General features: G+C 42.3%; 1 protein-coding gene across 3 annotated transcripts in view; it reads left to right on the top strand.

Moving 5' to 3' along the window:
* The window catches only part of si:dkey-97m3.1 (fatty acyl-CoA reductase 1), a 71,494-nt gene extending 49,746 nt beyond the window's left edge, over positions 1-21,748 (top strand). For all 3 annotated transcript variants that reach the window (XM_061714364.1, XM_061714366.1, XM_061714365.1), the window contains exons 4-12: positions 8,337-8,516; positions 9,360-9,537; positions 11,644-11,688; positions 11,774-11,892; positions 13,197-13,264; positions 15,412-15,583; positions 16,854-16,983; positions 18,014-18,141; positions 19,400-21,748. In XM_061714364.1, the coding sequence (XP_061570348.1) occupies positions 8,337-8,516; positions 9,360-9,537; positions 11,644-11,688; positions 11,774-11,892; positions 13,197-13,264; positions 15,412-15,583; positions 16,854-16,983; positions 18,014-18,141; positions 19,400-19,562 (1,183 nt within the window). In that variant the 3' untranslated portion in view covers positions 19,563-21,748. The remainder of the gene's footprint in view (positions 1-8,336; positions 8,517-9,359; positions 9,538-11,643; positions 11,689-11,773; positions 11,893-13,196; positions 13,265-15,411; positions 15,584-16,853; positions 16,984-18,013; positions 18,142-19,399) is intronic.
* Positions 21,749-21,905: the final 157 nt, after the last annotated feature.

The raw sequence follows: 21,905 nt of genomic DNA, 5'->3' as shown, positions 1-21,905 counted from the left end.
CTCCATCGATGCTTTTATGAGAAAACCCACCTGTTTCTCTGAGCTTTTAAACATTAGTAGTGAGAGGGTGGTTTTATGACCACCATGTTGATTTTATGTACTTTTATTCTACGAGTCTTTATCGGTATTGTCTTGTTTTTATCATATTTCTACTTCTATTGTAGTGTTTTATTCATGTTGTTATTATTGATATTTAATTTTTTGTGAAGCACCTTGTGACATTCCATTGTCTGTGAAAGGTGCTATAGAAATAAACTTTACTTACAGGACTTTCTCAGAAATTAGAATATTGTGATGAAGTTCTTTATTTTCTGTAATGCAATTAATAAAACAAAAATGTCATACATTCTGGATTCATTACAAATCAACTGAAATATTGCAAGCCTTTTATTATTTTAATATTGCTGATTATGGTTTAAGATTCCCAAAATATTCTAATTTTTTGAGATAGGATATTTGAGTTTTCTTAAGCTGTAAGCCATGATCAGCAATATTAAAATAATAAAAGGCTTGCAATATTTCAGTTGATTTGTAATGAATCCAGAATATATGACGTTTTTGTTTCTGTAATTGCATTACAGAAAATCACAATATTCTAATTTTCTGAGACAGTCCTGTACTTACTTACTTACTTACAAACCATTAACACACCCCAAAATCTAGCATTTGGATATCTATTGGGCTTTAAAAGAAAGAAAGAGGGACTGTAAGCATCAGTTCACCCGTTCAGACTGCTCAAGTTAGGCCGACGGGTAAATTAGAGGGTAATTTCTATTGGTAAGGCGGTTGAATGTTGTTTTCCTTTTGTCGATTCTTCTTCTTCTCCACATGAGACTCAGGTGGTGCGGCGTCATAATGAATCCACCCTTCTCTACACCTATATCTCGCTTCAGTGGTCACTCAGTGCTCTTCCATGCACATCTAAATCAAGCTATTGGCAACAATCTAGCAAAGAATTAAACTGGAGGTTCAGAGAAATCCAAGGGGGAGTCCAGGCGCAGTCAGTACCTCGGCCCAGCGTTGGTGAAGTATACATGCCAGAATAACTTGAATTAGGACGCATTATCTGGCACTAACAGCTTCAGTTTGGCCCGGCTAAGGTGTATACGGGCTTTTAAAAATAAGAAATCGGTCGGATTGAGGCAACAATTCAACTTTCTGTTAATAAATGTAAACGTTCTGAGTTAGTAGGTTCTGGTTTTAAAACGCTTCAACACATGAAAACAATAGCAGTACTTCTTCGAAACAGGTGAGTTAGGGGTAAATTTAAATGCGCTTCTGTAAAAATGGGAAGGAAAACATTTCCCTTTGCGCTCGGAGGAAGAAGGTTACACCACCCGGCCTGTTTTTATAAAAGCACCAACAGAACCGACATCAGCAGCAGGTTGTTTGGATCGGGTATGATCAATGTTCCCTCTAATTTTTCATGTATCTGGGCATACACACAAGCTCCCTGAGCAAACTGAGGACTACTGTGAGCAACATCAGATATGCACGCTTTATTTTTAAATAAGTAATTTGGTCCACTTAAAAAAAGACAAAAATATGAAAAATGGAATGTGTAGATGTTATACAGTATGTGAGAGTCCTGCTTTGGCCATGGGAAAAGTCCTGCTTTGGCCATTTTCCAACAAATTATGTGTACACAAGAAAACACTCACATTCACTGTAAGCAGTACTGGAGTTGTAAAAAAGAATCAGGGGGGATGGTGGATTTTATCATATGGGGACAGATAATTTGTGCTGATTACAAATAATATAATATATTACAAATAATAGCAGTGACCAAAACACCTGCAGAAATACTGCAGGAATGACATAGCAGCAGTTAAATGCAGCCTTCTGTAAGCTTTAAATATCCACTGGGCTTACATCAAATACATCAAAACAACAATAAAAAACAGTTTTCTGAACTTATCAATATGACTCTGTCCTTCACAGGATAAGTAAAATGGATCACTGCAAAAACTCAAAATCTTAACAAGAATATTTGTCTTATTTCTAGTTAAAATGTCTAATTTTAGTAAAAAAATCTCATTACACTTAAAACAAGACTCATCACTGGAAAAAACAACATTTTTCACCTGTTTCAAGTAGATTTTCACTTGAAATAAGTAGAAAAATCTGCCAGTGGAACAAGATTTTTTTGCTTATAATGAGAAGATAAATCTTGTCCCACTGGCAGATTTTTCTACTTATTTCAAGTGAAAATTGATTTGAAACAGGTTGAAAATTGTCAAATAAGTTATTTTTCTGGTGTTATTTTTCTGGTGATGACTCTAAATGTTGAAATAGCAGTAAAACCACATTCACTGATGAAATGACATAAGGGATGGAAAGGGAGGATGGCAGTTTTACAGGGGGGATGATTTGGACCGTTTTTATTTCAGGGGGGGGATGATTTGGATCGTTTTTATTTCAGGGGGGGATGCCATCCCCCTCATCCCCCCTCAACTCCAGTACTGCTGGTAGACACAGCAATGGTATGGACAGCTTTTAGCAGAGGCTTCAGACTTTCTCGTGTCCGGGATCCCCACAGCTCCTTGTATTCCCCAAATCCTTGAATACTTCTCCTCTCGACTCGCGGGACCTCCGTAAACTGATTTATTGTTCCGCGTTACACCAACGCAGAGCCTACGCCGTAGGGTACGCGGCGATGCGCACGTACTTTGCGCGTTGCCGCGTACCATTTGGCGTGGGCTCTGCGTCGATTTAGCGCGGAACCATAAATCAGGCTTTACAAGTGAACGTCTCACGAAGGGCAGTCGCGTTGCGACGCCACTGTAGCCAAATCGCAAGGAGAGAACAGAGTACTGTGAGCTCATGAGAAGTCCCGGTACGCCAGAGGCTAAATATTGAGAAGTGGGGGTACTCCGTACCGGTGCGTACTGGCCCACTTAAAGCACTGCGCCGGATAGATTTTCTTGTGCGCTGAGAATAAGCGGGCAGTGCGCGATTGCGCACGCGCGCAGTTTAGAGGGAACATTGGGTATGATTACAGTCAGACAAATAAGAAGTGAAACACACATGCGGATGGATATAAATGTAAATGTACTTTATTTATATAGCCCTTTACAGCCAACTCTAGGTGAGCCAAAGTGCTTTACAGAATAAAACAGAAATACAACATACAATCATATGACAGAGCAAGAAATAAATAGAATAAAAGAAAGAGTAAAAAGTGTCACCACACTACTGGGTATTAAAAGCCATTCTAAATAAATAGGTTTTAAGCGTTGATTTAAAAAGGCCCAGGTCAGAGATGATGCGTAAGTTGCAGGGGAGCTTGTTCCAGAGCACTTGAACTTTGACCTGGGAACCTCCAACAACACTTGGTTTGAGGATCTCATCGCCCTGCCAGGCTCACACAGCGTTAAAAGCTCCCATAAATAGGGCGGGGCAAGGCCGTTGAGGGCTTTAAAAACCAAACATTAAAAGTTTAAAATCAATTCTAAAATGGACAGGAAGCCAATGGAGTGAATAGAGGACCGGCGTAACCGGAGTGCTCGCATCTTTTAGTGTTAGTTGAAAGGCGGGCAGCTGCATTCTGCACTAGTTGAAGGCGGCTAATAGAGGACTTGGAAATGCCAACGTATAGTGCATTACAATCGGTACTCGAGTTGTAAAAAAAAATCAGGGGGGGATGGTGGATTTTATCATATGGGGACAGATAATTTGTGCTGATTACAAATAATATAATATATTACAAATAATAGCAGTGACCAAAACACCTGCAGAAATACTGCAGGAATGACATAGCAGCAGTTAAATGCAGCCTTCTGTAAGCTTTAAATATCCACTGGGCTTACATCAAATACATCAAAACACAACAATAAAAAAACAGTTTTCTGAACTACTAACAAGAATATTTGTCTTATTTCTAGTTAAAATGTCTCATTTTAGTAAAAAAAAAATCTCATTACACTTAAAACAAGACTCATCATTGGAAAAAAACAACAATTTTCACCTGTTTCAAGTAGATTTTAACTTAAAATAAGTAGAAAAATCTGCCAGTGGAACAAGATTTTTTTGCTTGTAATAAGAAGATAAATCTTGTCCCACTGGCAGATTTTTCTACTTTCAAGTGAAAATTTACTTGAAACAGGTGAACATTGTCAAATAAGTTATTTTTCTGGTGTTATTTTTCTGGTGATGACTCTAAATGTTGAAATAGCAGTAAAACCACATTCATTGATGAAATGACATAAGGGATGGAAATGGGGGATGGCAGTTTTACAGGGGGGATGATTTGGACCATTTTTATTTCAGGCGGGATGCCATCCCCCCTGATCCCCCCTAATTCGAGTACTGATAACAATAGTCTAATCTCGAGCTGATTAGAGCGTGAACGTGAACAGTTTTCTCCAGATCGTATATATAAAGTTTAGAAAAGGAGTGTCTGAGGTCGGCCGTCTTGAACGCCGGCGGTTTGAGTGACAGCACCGCTCTCATCCACTTCCACCTCTCTGCGTCTCTAACGTTCACCTTTAACAAGACTTTTCTCCGAGTGGCCGTCCTCTTCTCTTCTCAGCCACCTTCATCGCTCTGTCACTCCCCTGCTTCCCTTTCTGTCATCACGGAGTCATTACTCTTGTGGAGTGGCCTTGTGAGCGGCGCCGGGACATAAATCAGGCGACCCGCTCTGCTCAAAGTCTGTTTTGTTGGGTTTTTTTTTCCCTTCTGCACTCTAGAGGTCTTTATCCGAACTTAAAGGATCAGTCCTGTTTGTTTGGACTTGTCTAACATCTTGTTGGTTTTGGGACTTGTTTTTGTCGGCAGCAGTAATAGTCTAATCTCTGAGATAATCTGAGATTCGTGACTGCAGCAGCGTTGCTAAACGCAACTGATGGGCCAAGAAACACCAGCTGCAGGCAGAGTTTAAACTCAATTCAAGTCAGAAACACTTTATTTGTCCCTGAGGGGCGATTAAAAGACACAGAGGGCACTGCGTAGGACACGGCAGCCAAACAAAGACAAACAAGACAAATAAGCAGAACAACAGTGTGAGTGCTGTCCGAGGAGACCAATCATGACTCGAGTGCCGTGAGCCGTTTAGAGGAACTGTCGGGGGGAAATGAGGCACGGAGACATCACGATGCTGGAGGAGAGACGGGTCAGAGTTCAGGTGCTGGACCGCTGCAGGGACCAAGACGGTCCTGCTCCGCTGCATCCTGGGCCACGCAGCCCCACGGGAGCCGACAGTGAGATGTGGGGAAGCTCGGAGAGGGCGACAGATCTCCGACAGGATGTCCAAGGATCTTAGAGCAGCTTAATAACAGCTTTAAGCATCCGCTTTTTTCAGGCTGATATCATTAAACCAGCAGATAAATGAAAAGGTGAAAACACTCGATGGAGTGACAGAAAATGGTACCAATGACCTTGTCGACTCCAAAAAAACTTTTCTAAGCAGGCACTGACGCTTCTGCAGGATTTGCTCAGTATCGGAGGAAAACTTCAGAGAACTGTCCCCGTACTCGTCCACCCAGGACGGTGGTGGTGACGTCCTCTGCCAGCTGCCTCCGGTCACTGGAGAGTGTCACGTCTTCAGTCTGGTTTACGTCTAGTTCCAGACAGCAAGTGACGAACTGTTGCAGAGCAGAGATGCGGAGAAGAGAGCAGGACTGTGTCCTCTGCAAACTTCACCAGATGAGGCTGAGTGGACCTACAGTCGTCGTCGTCGTGGAGATGAGACAGCCTGGAGGGGAAGAAGCGCGGAGGGCATCCGACTTTAATGAGCTCCTGAAGTTAGTGGACTCATCTGCAGGAGAAAGTTAAGAAGGATGTAACCGTTTTTAATAGTAGTAATTAGGGGTGGGTATTGGGAAGGACCTCACGATACGATACGCATCACGATACTTGAGCCACGATACGATACAAATTGCGATATCCCGATTGTGCGATATATCGCGATATTCTACATAGTTCACCGAAAAATTTAAAAATGCATTACACATCTTAAAATCCAAGTTGTATATATGTACATCAGATGATAGTGATAATGCATTGGACAGACTGAGTCAAAACAATGTAATTCAAACTTTCCATTTTAATTATGCAACATATTTGCATGAAAAAACACACTGAAACACAATGAAAAGTGCAGTGTGTGCATTATTCTTAGATACAAAATAATCGAAATAAAATGCAGTGTCTCACCCACACTGAAATTGAAATCACAAAAATACAGTACAGCTACTTGCCCCTGACTTAAAATGACAAAAATAAAATGCAGTGTCTCACCCACACTGAAATCACAAAATAAAGTGCAGCTAGGGGTGGGCAAAAATATTGATACAGCAATATATCGCGATACATACATTGAATATCGATATCGTATCGGGAGACTATGTATCGCGATATATTGCCGTATCAATATTTTTGCCCACCCCTAGTAGTAATGTAGCAGCAGGACATCAGAAGTAACTGAACTCTTGAATTTTCCAGATGTCACAGCAATAAAATAAGTGACAGTTGGAAAAAAAAATAAGTAAAACGAAAAGCAAAAAATGTAAAAACTAAAATTTCTTGATGCATAAATAAATTTGTTTTAAAAAAGAAATTGTTTTTCTTGTATGGCATTAAAACCTTAAAGGAGCATGAGGCTACTTTAAGAAATGAAACTCATTAACGCCACGACGACCGTCGGGGTTCCTGCAGCCAACAGCAAACCCGGCACGGGAGCGCTGTTCACATCAAGTTCTAAATATGACTTACAATGTTATCTTACCTGGTCAGTAGGAAATGAGCCATGTCAGCATCTGTTTTCAGTCCCAATTCAAGTTGAAGCTGCCTCCATGACTCAAACGCGTATCCAATGTTTACTCGTGCGCTGCCGAGAACGCGCATGCAGCGTCATGTGACGTCGCATCCGCAGGACAGCGCGGGAAATTCCGGCCCGGAATTGCAACACATTTTGCAGCACACAGCCTGTTCAAGGCAACGGAGAGATACACTAGAGGGCTCATTCTTTTTGGTTTGGAACGCTTCATCCGACATTCTTACTCGAAAACTTAAAACATATACAAATTTTTGTTCATAAATCCTGCCTCAAGCTCCTTTTTAAAATTAATTTAGTTGAATCGTAGACAAACCCCTTTAAAACCAGCCTATGTAGCACTACCACCTCTGACCACAAGGGGGCAGAACACCAGCCGCTAGCATCAAGAGGCTCCAACTGCAGCTCCACTCCAGCCACGAACACGTGGGACAAAGTTAGCAGATTATTATCAGTGGCTTTGTGGTTGGAACAACAAATCTAAACACCCCTGAGTGGTCACACGTGGTATTGCAACATAGTGGCTCCGTAGAGATTTTTTTTCCCTCACCAAAGAAATGGGAAACTTGTCATTAAGTTTATTTTGAGCCTTAAGTTTTATAAGATCAGATCACTTTTTTGTTTTAAATCAAAAGAATACTTTCCAAAACGACGAGAATTTCAGATCTGGATCAGTTTCACTGGTCCTGCAGAGCCTGATGGGGGGAGGATTCTGCTGCAGGAGGAAACGCAGCGTTGTGCTCAGTCTCCTCTTTGCTCCTCTGCTGACATGACATCCTGCATATGGTCCTGAGGTTTGTGGGAAGATGCTCCACCCACACACACAGCTACCACCATCCTCACCCTCCTTTAGCCACTCTGCTAACAACGTGTGATTCATGCTGCTGGACCAGTTAACCAGAGACTCGCTGCCTGCGTCAGCCGACCCTCGGGGTTTCTCATAACCGCAGCTGGCTGTAAAGGAGTCTGCATGTTTCTGCGGCTCTGCTGCAGACTTTTAATGTCATTTTGTTTCTACGTTTTTTTTTTTTTGTTTGCCCTTTTCAGTCCCCTGCAATATTTCTACGTTTTTAAAGGATCTAGTATCTCGCTCTTCCTTCCCTTGTCACTTATTGATGGTCACGTTTGCTTCATGCAGTTCAATAGAGACATGTGACTAACTCTTCATTATGATTTCTCACTCTCAAGAATTCATAGTTGCATAGAAGTTACGTAATCAATTTGAAGTGATTCTGGAGGGAATGGGCTGGGATGCACGGAGGGGAGAAATGATCAAATATTTTAGAAAGGAGAGCAGTTGTTTGCTTTTCTCTTCCAGCTGTGTCGTCATCGCTCTCTCTCTCTCTCTCTCTCTCCTCTTTGAGTTTACATTTGGCTCTGCTGTTGTGTAGATCCGCTCAGACTTGAATTATTTATCCTCCAAATTCCTGCCCGTCAGCAAATGCACGCAACTGGTGAGAGCCGGTGGATGTCAATCAAATGCACACGCTCTTACCTGCCCACACAGACTCTCTTTCTCTCCCACGCGGGTCGTTAACGGCGTTTTTCCTCTCCCCTGCAGACACGCTCTGCAGCTGAACGTGATGGCCACGCAGCAGCTCCTCGGCCTGGCCCAGCAGATGCACCACCTCGAGGCCTTCATCCACATCTCCACCGCCTATGCAAACTGCAACCGCCGGCACATCGACGAGGTCATCTACCCGCCGCCGGTCGAGCCCAAGAAGCTCATCGAGTCTCTCGAGTGAGTGGATGAAGGATAGGGCTTTACTCCACCAAAGCAGCAGAGTCAGTTCTTGTTCACCTCCATTGATATCATCGGGTGGGATTTATCGAGAAGGTTAAAAAGAAAAATACGGACAGTTAAGTGAAAAAGGTTTGTACAAGATGTAGCTGAACGGCTAGTGCGTTTTTAGATTTCATTCATACACATGACGCGGAGCAAAGCTTCCCATTTCTCTACACCTGCGCTCACACTTGCTGCAGGAAAAAAAAGTTTTCTTTGAGAGGAATCATGAAAAAAAAACTTTTCGATTAAGTCAGACGCTGTTTGTTAATTCAGACATTTTCTGTTTATAAAGTCTGAACTTTTTGGTTCATAAAATCAGAGTTTCTCAGTTTATAAACTTCTGAATTTACGAGCGTGTAAAGTAAAAAATTACTCGGATTATAAAGACTTTATATTTAGCCTCATTTGGTTGGTGGGGAATTGTTTTAATCCTCTGCCAACTGTTGTACTGTTTAGGGCTTTTATTTTGAAATCTGATTTGGCACAGCAGCCTTTTTTTAAATTCTTTTCTCATAATTAAAGTGACAGTTTCCCCAGTAAAAGTCCTGTTTTAAATACTTACGATCATTTTGGAATAAATCACTCGCAAGATAACTTGGCACCAATGGTACTAAAAAAAAACCCTTTTTGAGTTTGGTTTAAAATGAATCCGCAACACACCTGACAAAGACACCCATATTAAATCCATACGGCATCTGAAAAACAGAGCAGTTGCATCATCACTTCTAATTTAATGTCAGTGCTGCACTTCCACGCGTGTTTTTTATTTCTCCACCTGAGCTCTCCATCTGCCTGCAGGTGGATGGAGGACGGCATCGTGCGGGACATCACGCCGCGGCTGATCGGCGACCGGCCCAACACCTACACCTACACCAAGGCCCTGGCCGAGTACGTGGTGCAGCAGGAGCAGGACAAGCTCAACATTGGCATCATCAGACCCTCCATCGTGGGAGCCAGCTGGCAGGAGCCGTTCCCCGTGAGTCTTTCCCCCTGGTGCACCGCTAAACTGCCCTGATTAATCACGTTGCCCTGCAGCGGAGGTGCGGTAACATGTGATAATTGCTGACTCTTGGAGGTGATTAACATGGGATAAGATTTGCAAAACAAGATTTGTGGTCTCAACGGGGAGGCTAATGGCTCGCCCTGCTGTTTGTGTTAAATGCTAATCAACGTGTTTGACTCCCACGAATGACCCAGTCATGATTTCTAAACCCCACCCGGCTCGTCACGAGTCCTCCCACGACAGTTAAACCAACGGAAATCAGATATCGATCGGCTTCATCCTGCAAGGCTCAATGCCGCTCCCCGGTGGCCTTTTACTTAAAATGGTCCGCAGTTCAAGTGGGCTGGGAAACGTCTGAGCTGAGGCTTCAACGGACCGGGAAGGGCCCCAGGGGCCCCCGGGGCCCCCCAGGGACACAGACGCTGGAATCACCTCTAAATAATCAGTGTTTTTATCAGTGGCGGCTGGTCAGTAGAGGGCGCCAGGGCGCCGCCCCCATCAAATCAAGAGATTAATAAAAATTAAAAACATGCTGTAAGATGCATATAATTATTAAAACAATGTGTTATTTCAGTCTGTGGGTGACTGTTAATAGTAATTCAATGTTGTTTAAATATTTATTTGGTTCCAATATGTTTTTTATTTTATTTTATTCACTTCCGGAAGTAAGGTGCGCCGGTCAAACAGAATCCAGTGTAAAATCTCCAACATTTGATGAGCACGTGAGCTGAGGATCTCTTTTAATTGGTTTGAATTAGATTCGTAAAGGGACGCAGTCATGTGTCCAAGAAACTCGGTTATCAGCAACGAATCAGCGATCAGTATCGTGACGTACTGTATTCGTATTCGTACTCGTATGACAATTCAATCCTCGTCTTTTTTAGAAAATCGAACTGAAAAACACAAACCAGATTTTTATGTTTGTTTTTAAATAGGTTAAAATTTAACAAATATTATTTGACAAATATTATTTCAAAAGGAAGTGTTACTGTTATATAACACTTGCTTTTGGAATAATATTTGTTGATCAAATATCTGAAAGAAAGAAACGTTACCTTTTTAAAATAATATAAATTCCAGACAGAACAAAGGAAATGTTTTTCTTCTCTCTAATGTGTAAAATAAACTGAACCCAAACCAGGAAGAAAAAAACAATACAAAATAACAGTGAATTTGTTTAAATGTTAAACCTCTACACTATGTTCAGTTTTCTGTTTCCACTGCAGCAAAACTGAACTGCGTCACTAAAACTTATGACCAATAAGCCATTATTGTTGGATGGTTACATTTTTCAAAATTAGATGACCAAAATATTATCTTCTACCTTTCTTTTTTCCCCATTGTAGCAAGCTTGTACCTAACCATGACTTCTGTGTACCGTTACCCCCCTATGTATGCCAAAGTCGGTTTTTATCATGATTATTCACAGTTTTCTTCATGGATACGTGTCTATAAAAGTCTAGTTCTCTCAAGCTTGTTGGAGACTTTAAAGTTTTATTGAGATCTCGTCTCACACATGAGACTCGTGGAAAAGACTCGGCTGCAGCGACCGGAGGAAGCACTTGTTTACGTGCGCTCAGGAAGTGCGAGCCCTGCGTTGGCAGTTCCTGGCTCGGCTCAGCCTGCAGTCGTAGCTCAGCGTGGCAGCGCCTCTTCAAAGGGCCTCGCTCGCTCGTGCTTGGCTGAGCGATCGGCCTGGCAGCCGACGCCGCTGCGCCCTGAGAGGAGGCTGGACGGGGACGGCTTCATGTGTTTGTTGTGGTCTGTTTCAGCAGCAACACTCGGTAAACCCCCGGCTCGTTCCACTTCCCTGCACCTTATCTGCACCACCGCATATTATTAGACTCAGGATAAGCCGCAGTCCCACATTAGAAGCTACAGCAGTCTCACAGCGGGGGTTTCATCCATTTTTAATGATGCCTAATTGAAGGAGAGGATCTCAGCCGCCCGAGCCTCCCCCGTCTCCATGTCCCCCACCGGCCGCATCTCCGTTGTCGATGAATCTATAATTCGGCATCGCTGCCGTCCTGCGGCCGTCATCAACTCTCTCCTGAGGACTTGTCTGTGCTCTCCCGCCAGGGTTGGATCGACAACTTCAACGGGCCCAGTGGAGTCTTCATCGCCGTAAGTAATCCCGCTCCCCTCGACGCTTGACGCTCGTCCTGCTGCGGATGAGTGTTGGAGCTCACCCACGATGCTCTGTGATCAGGCAGGAAAGGGCATCCTGCGCACCATGAGGGCCAACAACGACGCGGTGGCGGACCTGATCCCGGTGGACGTGGTCATCAACCTGACCCTGGCTGCCGGCTGGTACACCGCCGTGCACAGGTGAGCCAGCAAGCATTCTGACACTGATGACGCTGACACTGTTTTCATGCGTTTTGGCCGTTCGTTTACACGAAAACCAAGCTCAAAGTCACCAAAAACGATCAGTTCTGAAAACTCCGGCCAAAGTGGAGATTTGCAAAAACTCCGTCTTCACGTTTGCTTGTAAATAGAGAAAAACGGACATTTAGGCTTCAGAACTTCACATTATGCGTCAGAAACGTCACAAACATCATGTGCCCGACCTGTGTTTACAATTTGTTTGGCCACGTGTCATTTGTTGATGTTTTTTTCCAGGATTCTGATTGGCTAGCACAGGGGTCGACAACCCGCGAATCTAGAGCCGCATGCGGCTCTTTAGCGCATCCCTGGTGGTTCCCTGGAGCCACCAGGGATCAGCATCCTGCATCCAGCATCCCTGGAGCTTTTCAAAAATGTTTGACCTTTTTTTTTTTTTTTTTTTTTTTTTCCTTTTTTTTCTTCCTTTTTCCATTCCTTTTTCCATTTAAACTTTTTTCTCGACATTTTGACTTTTTTCTCGACATTTCGACTTTTTTCTCGAGATTGTACTTAAACATTAATCTTGACATTTTGACTTTTTTCTCGACATTTTGACTTTTTTCTCGACATTTCGACTTTTTTCTCAACATTTCGACTTTTTTCTCGACATTTCGATTTTTATTTCGAGATTGTACTTGTAGATCGTGTAAATGATGGTATTTTTCAAAACGTAGAGGGGGAAATATCCATTTTTGTAAATATCTGACTGTGTAAACGTGGCCTGAGGATAAACTCCGATTTGAGGTTAAATATTACAAAGAAGACAAATAAATAAGCATGAATAAGAGGAGAACATGTTTCCTGATTGTTTTTCTGTAAATGCATCTTCTTTCACGCCAATTCTCCTTTTCCTGAAGCAAAGTTTAGATTTTTAATAGAAAGTATCGGTACCTCTCCAGGGATTTATCTGCAGCTGCATGGTATCCACGGTAACGGGGTCAGGACTGGATTTAGGGAAGAGGGGAGACTTTACAGATAACCGGCGTGACAGATTGTCACTTGGTCCCAGATCGGGTATATATATCCACTCTAGGACCACGTAGCTGATACGTGAGCACGCGACATCTGTATGCACGCGCTGAGCGTTGCAGCTCATCATCATAACGTCACAAATAACAAAAATGGCCCAATTGTCCACCAGCATCCACGTTCACTCTGTGTGGATCCTGCTTCAGTCCTCTCTCTCATCTCACTGTGACCTCACAGATGACTTTTTAATCCTGACCATCATCTCTGGCTTCTTGCAGACCTAAAACAGCCCTGGTGTACAACTGCACGACCGGTGGCATTAACCCGTTCCACTGGGGGGAGATCGGTGAGTACAGTGAGATATCAGATCCTCGTTTATAGAGCTGTTTGGTCCGTTTCTGTCGGCATCCTGGCTTTGCTTTCATCAACACAAATCAATCAGCCAGCGGTGACACCATGTTGTCGAGGTTGGTAGTGGCAGCGGTGGAGAGAAGCTGCCCCCTGCTGGTCATAAACGGGATTATTACATTACATTCAATTAAATTAGCCCTAGATCTTAAGCTTCTAGATTCTCTTCTGTTCTGTTTTTTGTCTGTTAAAATCAGAACTGATTGTAAAATATAAATGAATTGACAAGTGTCTTTCTAAACCTAATGAAGGAGCTAAAGGGTGATGGTTTTTATATTTTCTTTAGTTATTTAGATAGTGAGGTCAGCAGTTAACCTCCAATCAAAGGGTTGCCAGATCAATCCTAAACCGGGCCACATGCCCAATTGTCCCTGGGCAACACACTAAACTCCATGTCACCTTCATCTCCCGGCCGCGTGGTGCTGGTGTGATGCTGATGGAGAGGCATGTACAGGACTGTCTCAGAAAATTAGAATATTGTGATAAAGTCCTTTTATTTTCTGTAATGCAAAAATGTCATACATTCTGGATTCATTACAAATCAACTGAAATATTGCAAGCCTTTTATTATTTTAATATTGCTGATCATGGCTTACAGCTTAAGAAAACTCAAATATCCTATCTCAAAAAATTTGAATATTCTGGGAATCTTAATCTTAAACTGTAAACCATAATCAGCAATATTAAAAAAATAAAAGGCTTGCAATATTTCAGTTGATTTGTAATGAATCCAGAATGTATGACATTTTTTGTTTTTTTAATTGCATTACAGAAAATAAAGGACTTTATCACAATATTCTAATTTTCTGAGACAGTCCTGTATTAACAGGGGAATCCAACATTTAAAAAATAAATAACTAAAGTACTTAAAAAAAGAAAAAGAAAAGCCAGATCATGGGGCCCCGTTGCTCTCTCCTGCGTGTCTTCTCTCTCTCTCTCTGTGCCCATTTCCTGTCCACCTAACTTGAATAAAAGCCATGAGTGCCAAAAGGGTGATTCCTACAAAAGAGAGGAAAATCTAAGAAGGATCTGGTTTCTGCAACATGTTTTCTTACAGATGCTCATTGGCTTTTACGTGAAGTGCACACGAAGGTCGTAGCAAATCCGTCAGCAGGAGGTAGATTTGAAAGATATTAAATACACAGCCGTGGAGGACTAATCTGCTGTGTGAACTCAAAGCAGTCGGCCGGACAAAACGCAGCGTTGAGCTGATAGAAACGCAGACGGGGACATTTTTATTTAGACGTAATGAAAGACGCAGGGGATTGCAGGTAGCAGACAGTCATCCGTTCCATCCGGCTGGCACGATGTCAAGGGACCCTCGGATTAACAAATCCGCTTCCCGTGCAGTGGAAATGACTTCCAGATGGCTCGTGGCAGGATTAGGTCCCGCCGCTGCAGCTCGTGTCATCGGAGGAGGGCCGTGTCCCGCTGGTCCAGGTGATGAGACCAGAGCACCACATAGACGCCCTCTTTATTTAGATTTAGAAAAATCAGTGAAGGAGAAATGATCCAGCTTGTTTTATTTTTTTATTTCTACATTTCAAATGTTTCATCCCTGGATGAGATTGCATTGCTCTCAGACTGTGAGGACGCCGGCCACAGCTGGCTGCCGCTGGATGTCTTTCACCATGGAAACAAACCGCACAAGGCCTAGTTTGCATGCAGCCTGTGATGTAATGTCTGTGGTCACATGGCCGCCCTCCCACATCTGCTGCTGCTGGATCGTGGGTGAGGAGGAGGAGGGGGAGGAGGGGGAATCATCGAGTGACCACTCTCTGCCTCATTGTCAAGGCAGTTCCTTTCCTAGAAACCCCAATCTGTGTGTGTGATACCTGCTCGTTTCGGATTTGTGGCTTAAACCTCACTTTTCCGGTTTTTGTCCATATTATCATGAGATCAGTCACAGAGCTCAGGGCCGGATTATTTGGGAAATAAATACCTAATGTTGTCTTTTTCATAGAGATTTAGCGAAGTCCAAACAAATATGGAAACTAAGCTGATGGATTTGCTTTAACAGCAAACCAAAACACACAGTTGTAGATTGATTTTTCTGACGAACCCACTGAACCGTCTCCCCGCCAGAGCACCACGTGATGTCGTCCTTCAAGAGGAACCCGCTGGAGCAGGCTTTCCGCCGGCCCAACGCCAACATCACCTCCAACTACCTGATCAACCAGTACTGGATCCTGGTCAGCCACAAGTTCCCGGCCTTCATCTACGACCTCTTCCTGCGCCTCTCCGGACAGAAGCCACAGTAAGAGCTGCGTCTCACACATACCTGTCACGTCTCCCGTTTTGGCCGGGAAACTACAATTTTTGACCTCTCTGTCCCACCGTCCTCCCGTATTAGTATTTTCCCGTAAATTTCCCCTTTTATAATATAATACTTTTTAAACTGCAAACTAGGGCTGGGCGATTTTGGACAAAAATAAAATCCCGATTTTTTTTTTTTTTTTTTTTTTTTTTTTTTTTTTTTTTCTGAAAACCCGATTTTCGATTTCGATTTTTTTGGTTAAACTACAAAATACAATGGAATAAATTGTTTCAAATATTTTATCTTTATTTTTAAAGAAAAATAGCAAACACATTTCCCTATTGGGAATGAAGTGCAATTGAAAGATACTGTAAATCCTCCTTGAGTTTAGTAAAGTGACAACATTTACAATTTTCTTGACCAAACAAAGATGACTAGACGAGCTCTGTCTGTAATGCAGCCAGCTGCAAAAAAGGAAAATCGATTTTCCGATTTTCCTTTTTTTAACATCGTCTTGATTAATAAATCCGATTTAGATTTAAAATCGATTAATCGCACAGCCCTACTGCAAACTCATTTGTCACTAGCCTCGCGAGAACTGCCCCCTGCTGTAGCTTGGGTGGCAGCTCTCGCGAGGTTAGCGGCGACAACGGGAGCAAATCCGAGAGTGGATGGATGTAAGAGAGAGAGAAGGCATTTTTGCCAAAAAAAGCAAAGACTTCGTGTAAATATCTCTTAAAATGGGAAACCAAATTTACTTTCCTAAAGATGAGCAGGGTGGGGCTCAGATTTGTAACTGCGTTTTTAAGTTCCGTTAAGGGGGAAGGACCGATGTCTGCCAGAGAGCCACATGAATGAAAATGACAAATTAAAAGAAAATGTAAATGTTTCACTTTAAGACAATCAATGTGTATATAAACTGAAAATATTTAAAATAAATACGTGTGCTTTAATTCCTCCTTGTGTTTTCATTTAGGCTCTATTATAGGAATTACATACATAGAAATGTCCACAGTATTTCAGTGTCAACAAAGGTCTGCATATCAGGCTACGAGCACATAATCGTAGTTTGTAAGTGGTTGACAGGTAGTTATTTTGGATTTCTCGTAAATCTGTCTTAAAATGTAATACTGGACCTCGGTTGGGTTGGTGGGACAGCGGCGGAAAATTTCCCGTATTTTTAAATCCAAAACTTGACAGGTATGGTCTCACACTTGAAGCCCCCAGAACAGTTCAGCCGGGTTGTAACCCGCCACCTCTCTCTCTGCAGGATGATGCGTATCTTCAACCGCCTGCACAAGGCCATCAGCCTGCTGGAGTACTTCAGCAGCCAGGACTGGGAGTGGAACTCAGAGAACATGAGCATGTTGATGAGCAACCTGACCCCTGAGGACAGGAAGGTGGGGATTGGGAAGACGTAAAGTTGCTTTCGTCAACGAAAATTATGACTAAATATTGTCGTCAACGAACATTTATCACCTGAGGAAAACGAGATGCAAGGAAAATGCTGGTCATGTGACAATAACGATAATTGAATATATAATGCAATATCGTAGAGCAATAAAAAACGAGACTAAAATGTAGATTACAAAATAAAACTCTGCTAAAATGTGTCTTCATTTCCGTTGACCAAAACGAGAGGAAATGTTCCAACAAAAATCTTTAACCTCCATGTTTTCAGTAGTTTCTCTGGTTTAGTTCTGCTGGGTGACATTAGTCCTCAATCCCAGTCGCGGCAGCGGGGAATCAGATCCAGAAGATGCAGCTGCAGAGTTAGAGCCTGATGCCGTTAACGCAGAGCTCTAGGTTCACGTCAATTAAAAACAAAGTTACATAGATACAATCTTTGGATCCACTTTCCTACATAGACGTGGAGAAGAAAACCGAATGTGTCGTTGAAAAAGATAAAGATAAGGAGAAATGCGGAAAAATAAATATGTTGTAAACTCAGATTAGAGTCTTCTGTATCTGGAATGAATGTATTCTTGAGTCTATAAGGTAACAATAATATAATAATAAGATAACCTTGTTTGAATTGTAAAATGGGTTTGGCTAAATACAATCTTTGACTAAAACTAGATTAAAATGCTCAGACTTTTAGTCGACTGAAACTTGACGTGACTAAAAGGAGAATGAAAGTGACTAAAACTAATAAAAACTAAAATGATAGCTTGACCCAAAGACTAGACTAAAACTAAAATTGAAACAGGCTGACAAAAACAACAGTACTTAGACGTGCGTCTGACGTCCACGCTGCCCACTTCAGCTTGGTTATTGTACTTTCATAAAGAGAAATAACATTTCACACAATGTGTTACAGTAATCCCTTTTGTTAAGCAATAACTTTGCATACGAGACTTCAATTGAGCATTTTTATAAATCCTTTATTCATCAAAATATCAACGTGCTGCATATTTTTTTTATTTTTAGACATTTAACTTCGACGTGCGCCAGCTGAACTGGCCCGAGTACATTGAAAACTACTGCATCGGCACCAAGAAGTACGTCCTGAACGAAGACATGTCGGACATCCCCGCCGCCCGCCAGCACCTGAGGAAGTAAGTTTATTCTGTCTCTCGTGTCTGTTTGGGAAGAGCTGAGCTGATAATAAACATCAGAGGATCTCCAGAGGGCAGAAGATGAAATAAAAATCAATCTTTTCGAATATGAAATGAACCAAAGTAAAGGTTTGTCCTCCCAGCATGCTCAGTCGTCTGCAGGGCCTCCTTACACGATGTGACTGCTGGTTTCAGCATTTATAAACCTTTTTTTTTTCTAAAAGCAACTCAGTCTTTTATTTATTGTCCAAAATAACTTTTTATGGGTTTTTTACGGCGTGCTGCCACTGCAGAACCTGGTAACTCTTAAGGGGTTTGTGTAGCCCAGGGGTCGGCAACCCGCGGCTCTAGAGCCGCATGCAGCTCCTTAGCGCCGCCCTAGTGACTCCTGGAGCTTTTTCAAAAATGTTTGACCTTTTTTTTCCTTTTTTTCTTCTTTTTTTTCCTTTTTTCTTTTTTTTTATTCTTTTTTCCTTTTTTCTTCCTTTTTCCTTTCCTTCCTTCTTTCTCGTCATTTCGACTTTTTTCTCGAGATTGAACTTCAACATTAATCTCGACATTTCGACTTTTTTCTCGAAATTTTGACTTTTTTCTCGAAATTTCGACTTTTTTCTAGAAATTTCGACTTTTTTCTCAACATTTCGACTTTTTTCTCAAAATTTTGAATTTTTTCACAAGATTATACTTCAACATTAATTTCGACTTTTTTCTTGAAATTTTGACTTTTTTCTCAAGATTGTACTTCAACATTAATCTCGAAATTTCAACTTTTTTCTCAACATTTCGACTTTTTTCTCGAAGTACATAATAAAAAAAAAAAAATCTTCCCCCAGTTATAACTAATCTAGAAACATGCAGCATGTGTTGCATTCATTCTAAGGCTGATACAAGACTTTTCATTTTTTGCGGCTCCACACATTTGTGTTTTGTGTTTTTGGTCCAAGATGGCTCTTTCAACATTTTGGGTTGTCGACCCCTGGTGTAGCCCATCAACAAACCTAGAAACTCCTCAGTTTGAGCCCCACCATTCACCTTTAGGGGTTTTTGTTGTTTTGCTAAAGTTATGATGCTTTCAAAAGAATAAATAAATAGCATTTTTGTTTAAAATGTTGGAAAAGATTATCTTAATCTCCTTTTAATGCCCCTGAAATTAGCTGTCTGTTAATATCCAAAGGTCCACTTGTATATGAATGTGCTTTTGTTTAAAATATGTCTTTAAACCCAGTTTTCACACGTCCCCTGTCCCGTTTCCTCCCAGACTGCGCAACATCCGCTACACCTTCAACACGCTCTTGGTGGTTTTCATCTGGAGGGTCTTCATCGCCCGCTCGCAGATGGCCAGGAACATCTGGTACTTCGTGGTCAGCCTCTGCTTCAAGTTCCTCTCCTACTTCCGTGCATCCAGCACCTTAACCAACTGAGTGTCCTGCACGCCTCACGCCAGAGGACGCAGCCCTCAGCCTTCGGCTGCATCGGGGTGGGGGGGGTGGGGGGGCAACACCCGGGACTCGGACGCTCCCGGACAGAGCGGCGCTCTCGGGAGGAGGGAGGATACAAACAGAGGTCCACTAGCCATGAATTGTTTTTAGCTCGGAAACCTGTCATCGGTACCAACACTGTTCAGCCGTCAAAGTCCGTCCAGAAAGGGAAGTGTTAACTTTATACCTTTTGTTTTCTTCAGAGTGGCCAATTATATATGCAACGATAAGCCTTTTGTGTGACTTCCACTTTGCTTTCCACCCCTTAAGTCTCAATACATTGCCTTGTGATTTTAACCCCCCCCTCCCACACCTCCATACTTTACCGAAGAACGATTTCTACGTGGTTATTTTGGTTTTTCTACTGCAGGTATCCCCAGCCCCCGCCCCCCCCTTCCCAAATCATGCAGGTGATTTGGATATCTGTGTAATAAGTTGCATTGTGTGCGTCTACTGCCTTTTTAAAGATGACACTCCACGCCCGCCTGGTGGTTTTCTGTCTCCGGGGGATTAAAAAGCAAAGTCTGGCCCCCGCGAGACAGCGAAAACGTTGGAGGATCCACCACCTTTTCCTGCTGTCGAGGTCGTCACTAATTTATGATCACAAATGTGCGTCTTTGAACATAACTCTTGTCTGTTTGAATGCTCATCCACTCTATGCCTGTTTGTACAGCAGTTTGTACTGAACTAAGTTTAATACTTTTACATCTTTATACTTGCGTCAAAGGCTCGTCTGATTACGTGTCCCACCTTGGCAGTGTCGTGTATATAAATAAGAGTACGTCAGAGTGAAGTTTATTTATATTACCCAGCACATTACTGTACAATGTTCCTCAACAGATCCTAACCAAGCTTTCTAAAGGGGGTATGACTCCCAAGACCTGAGCACATTTGTCTCCAGGAAGTGAAACAAGGGGATATTTAGGGAAAATTTCAGATGGATATTGAAGTATTGACTAATGCCAAATGGATCCGGAGTAACGGAACCACTTAAAGTAGTCCAGCATCAGCGACTCGCATTAAGTTTGGAGTCGGGGACCAAGCTCGGAGAGGGAAGTTTGATGGAGGCGGATGCTAAAACGCCTGAAACCAGTTCTCTGTTCAAGTGACATCTCGGCTTCTGCGGGAGAGATTTGATGGTGGGAACGATGCTGCCAGTAGGACTTAGTTTATTTATCAGGATGGTTGAGTCTTTGAAGCATCTAGAAAAAGAGCTGCAGGGAGAGTTGTCAAATGATTTTGGACACAAAATGAGCGGTGAGGATAATCCACAATCCGCAGCTGGGAAAACCGGTCTGCTATAGAAGTGTTTGCTTGAATGCTTCGTTTTAAATCTGTAATAAAGTCTTTGAGTGATAGATGAGTATTCTCTGTATGAGCGCAGCTGCAATGAGCCACCTAAATGTGATTTTAAATAAATAAATAAATAAATAAGAAAAGTATAGGACCAAGAACGGAACCATGAGGGATGCCACGCCTTACAGAACAGAAAAATGCAGTGCTGTTTTTAACTAAAATTGCTAGAAACTGGATTAGGCTCGTGCCTCAGACCCTCCTGGCGTCGTCTAACCCACTTCTGGAAGATCTGTAAATAAATGAAAAATTATTCTTATAAACTACCAAAAACTTGTACCTGTCTGTTGATATTTGTGTTTTCACAGGACCGCAGAGCTTCCCTCAGTTTACCAAAAGTATTAAGTACGATGGGCAAGTCTGATTTTTACTAAACAAATGAGGAAATCTGTGCAGTACCGTGTGTGTTGCGGGGGCTTGACAATAACGAGCCTTTTATGGGAGGAAAAAGGGACAAAACTAAATGTTTATGCAAAGCTCATGTCTGTTGTAAGTGTCCACGTTCGTACCAGGCCTGCATGATGAAGCAGTTTCGTCACGTGTCCTCAAAGAGCTACAGGGCTATTTTAACGCTGTCGTCCGTGTGGAGCTTTGCTCTTCTGTATGTCCGACACGGCGCCGTCGACGTAAAGCCTGGGCCAGAGCGATAGCAGTGCATAAACGAGGACATTTCTGTCTTTCTGGTGTCCTCTGCAAACTGACCAGCTGTGTTCCCTGCTCTGACAACACTTCAAATCTGTTTGGCAAATCTGAAATAAACAAGATATTAAAAAGAAAAAAGCGCAACTGTCCTGTCTGTTAAACCTGATTTGTGTGGTTTCAACTTGTCACGTCTTCTGATTCTTCAAGATTGCAGGATTATCTCTGTTTGCACACCGAGGATAAAACACCTGCTTTAAAAACTGGACACGCTGTGTTTGAAGAGTCATTTTA

The sequence above is a fragment of the Cololabis saira genome, chromosome 23 (assembly GCF_033807715.1).
Source record: "Cololabis saira isolate AMF1-May2022 chromosome 23, fColSai1.1, whole genome shotgun sequence".
Taxonomy (NCBI): domain Eukaryota; kingdom Metazoa; phylum Chordata; class Actinopteri; order Beloniformes; family Belonidae; genus Cololabis; species Cololabis saira.
Note: the sequence above shows the minus strand (reverse complement) of the source record. Positions and strands in the feature narration are given on the sequence as shown.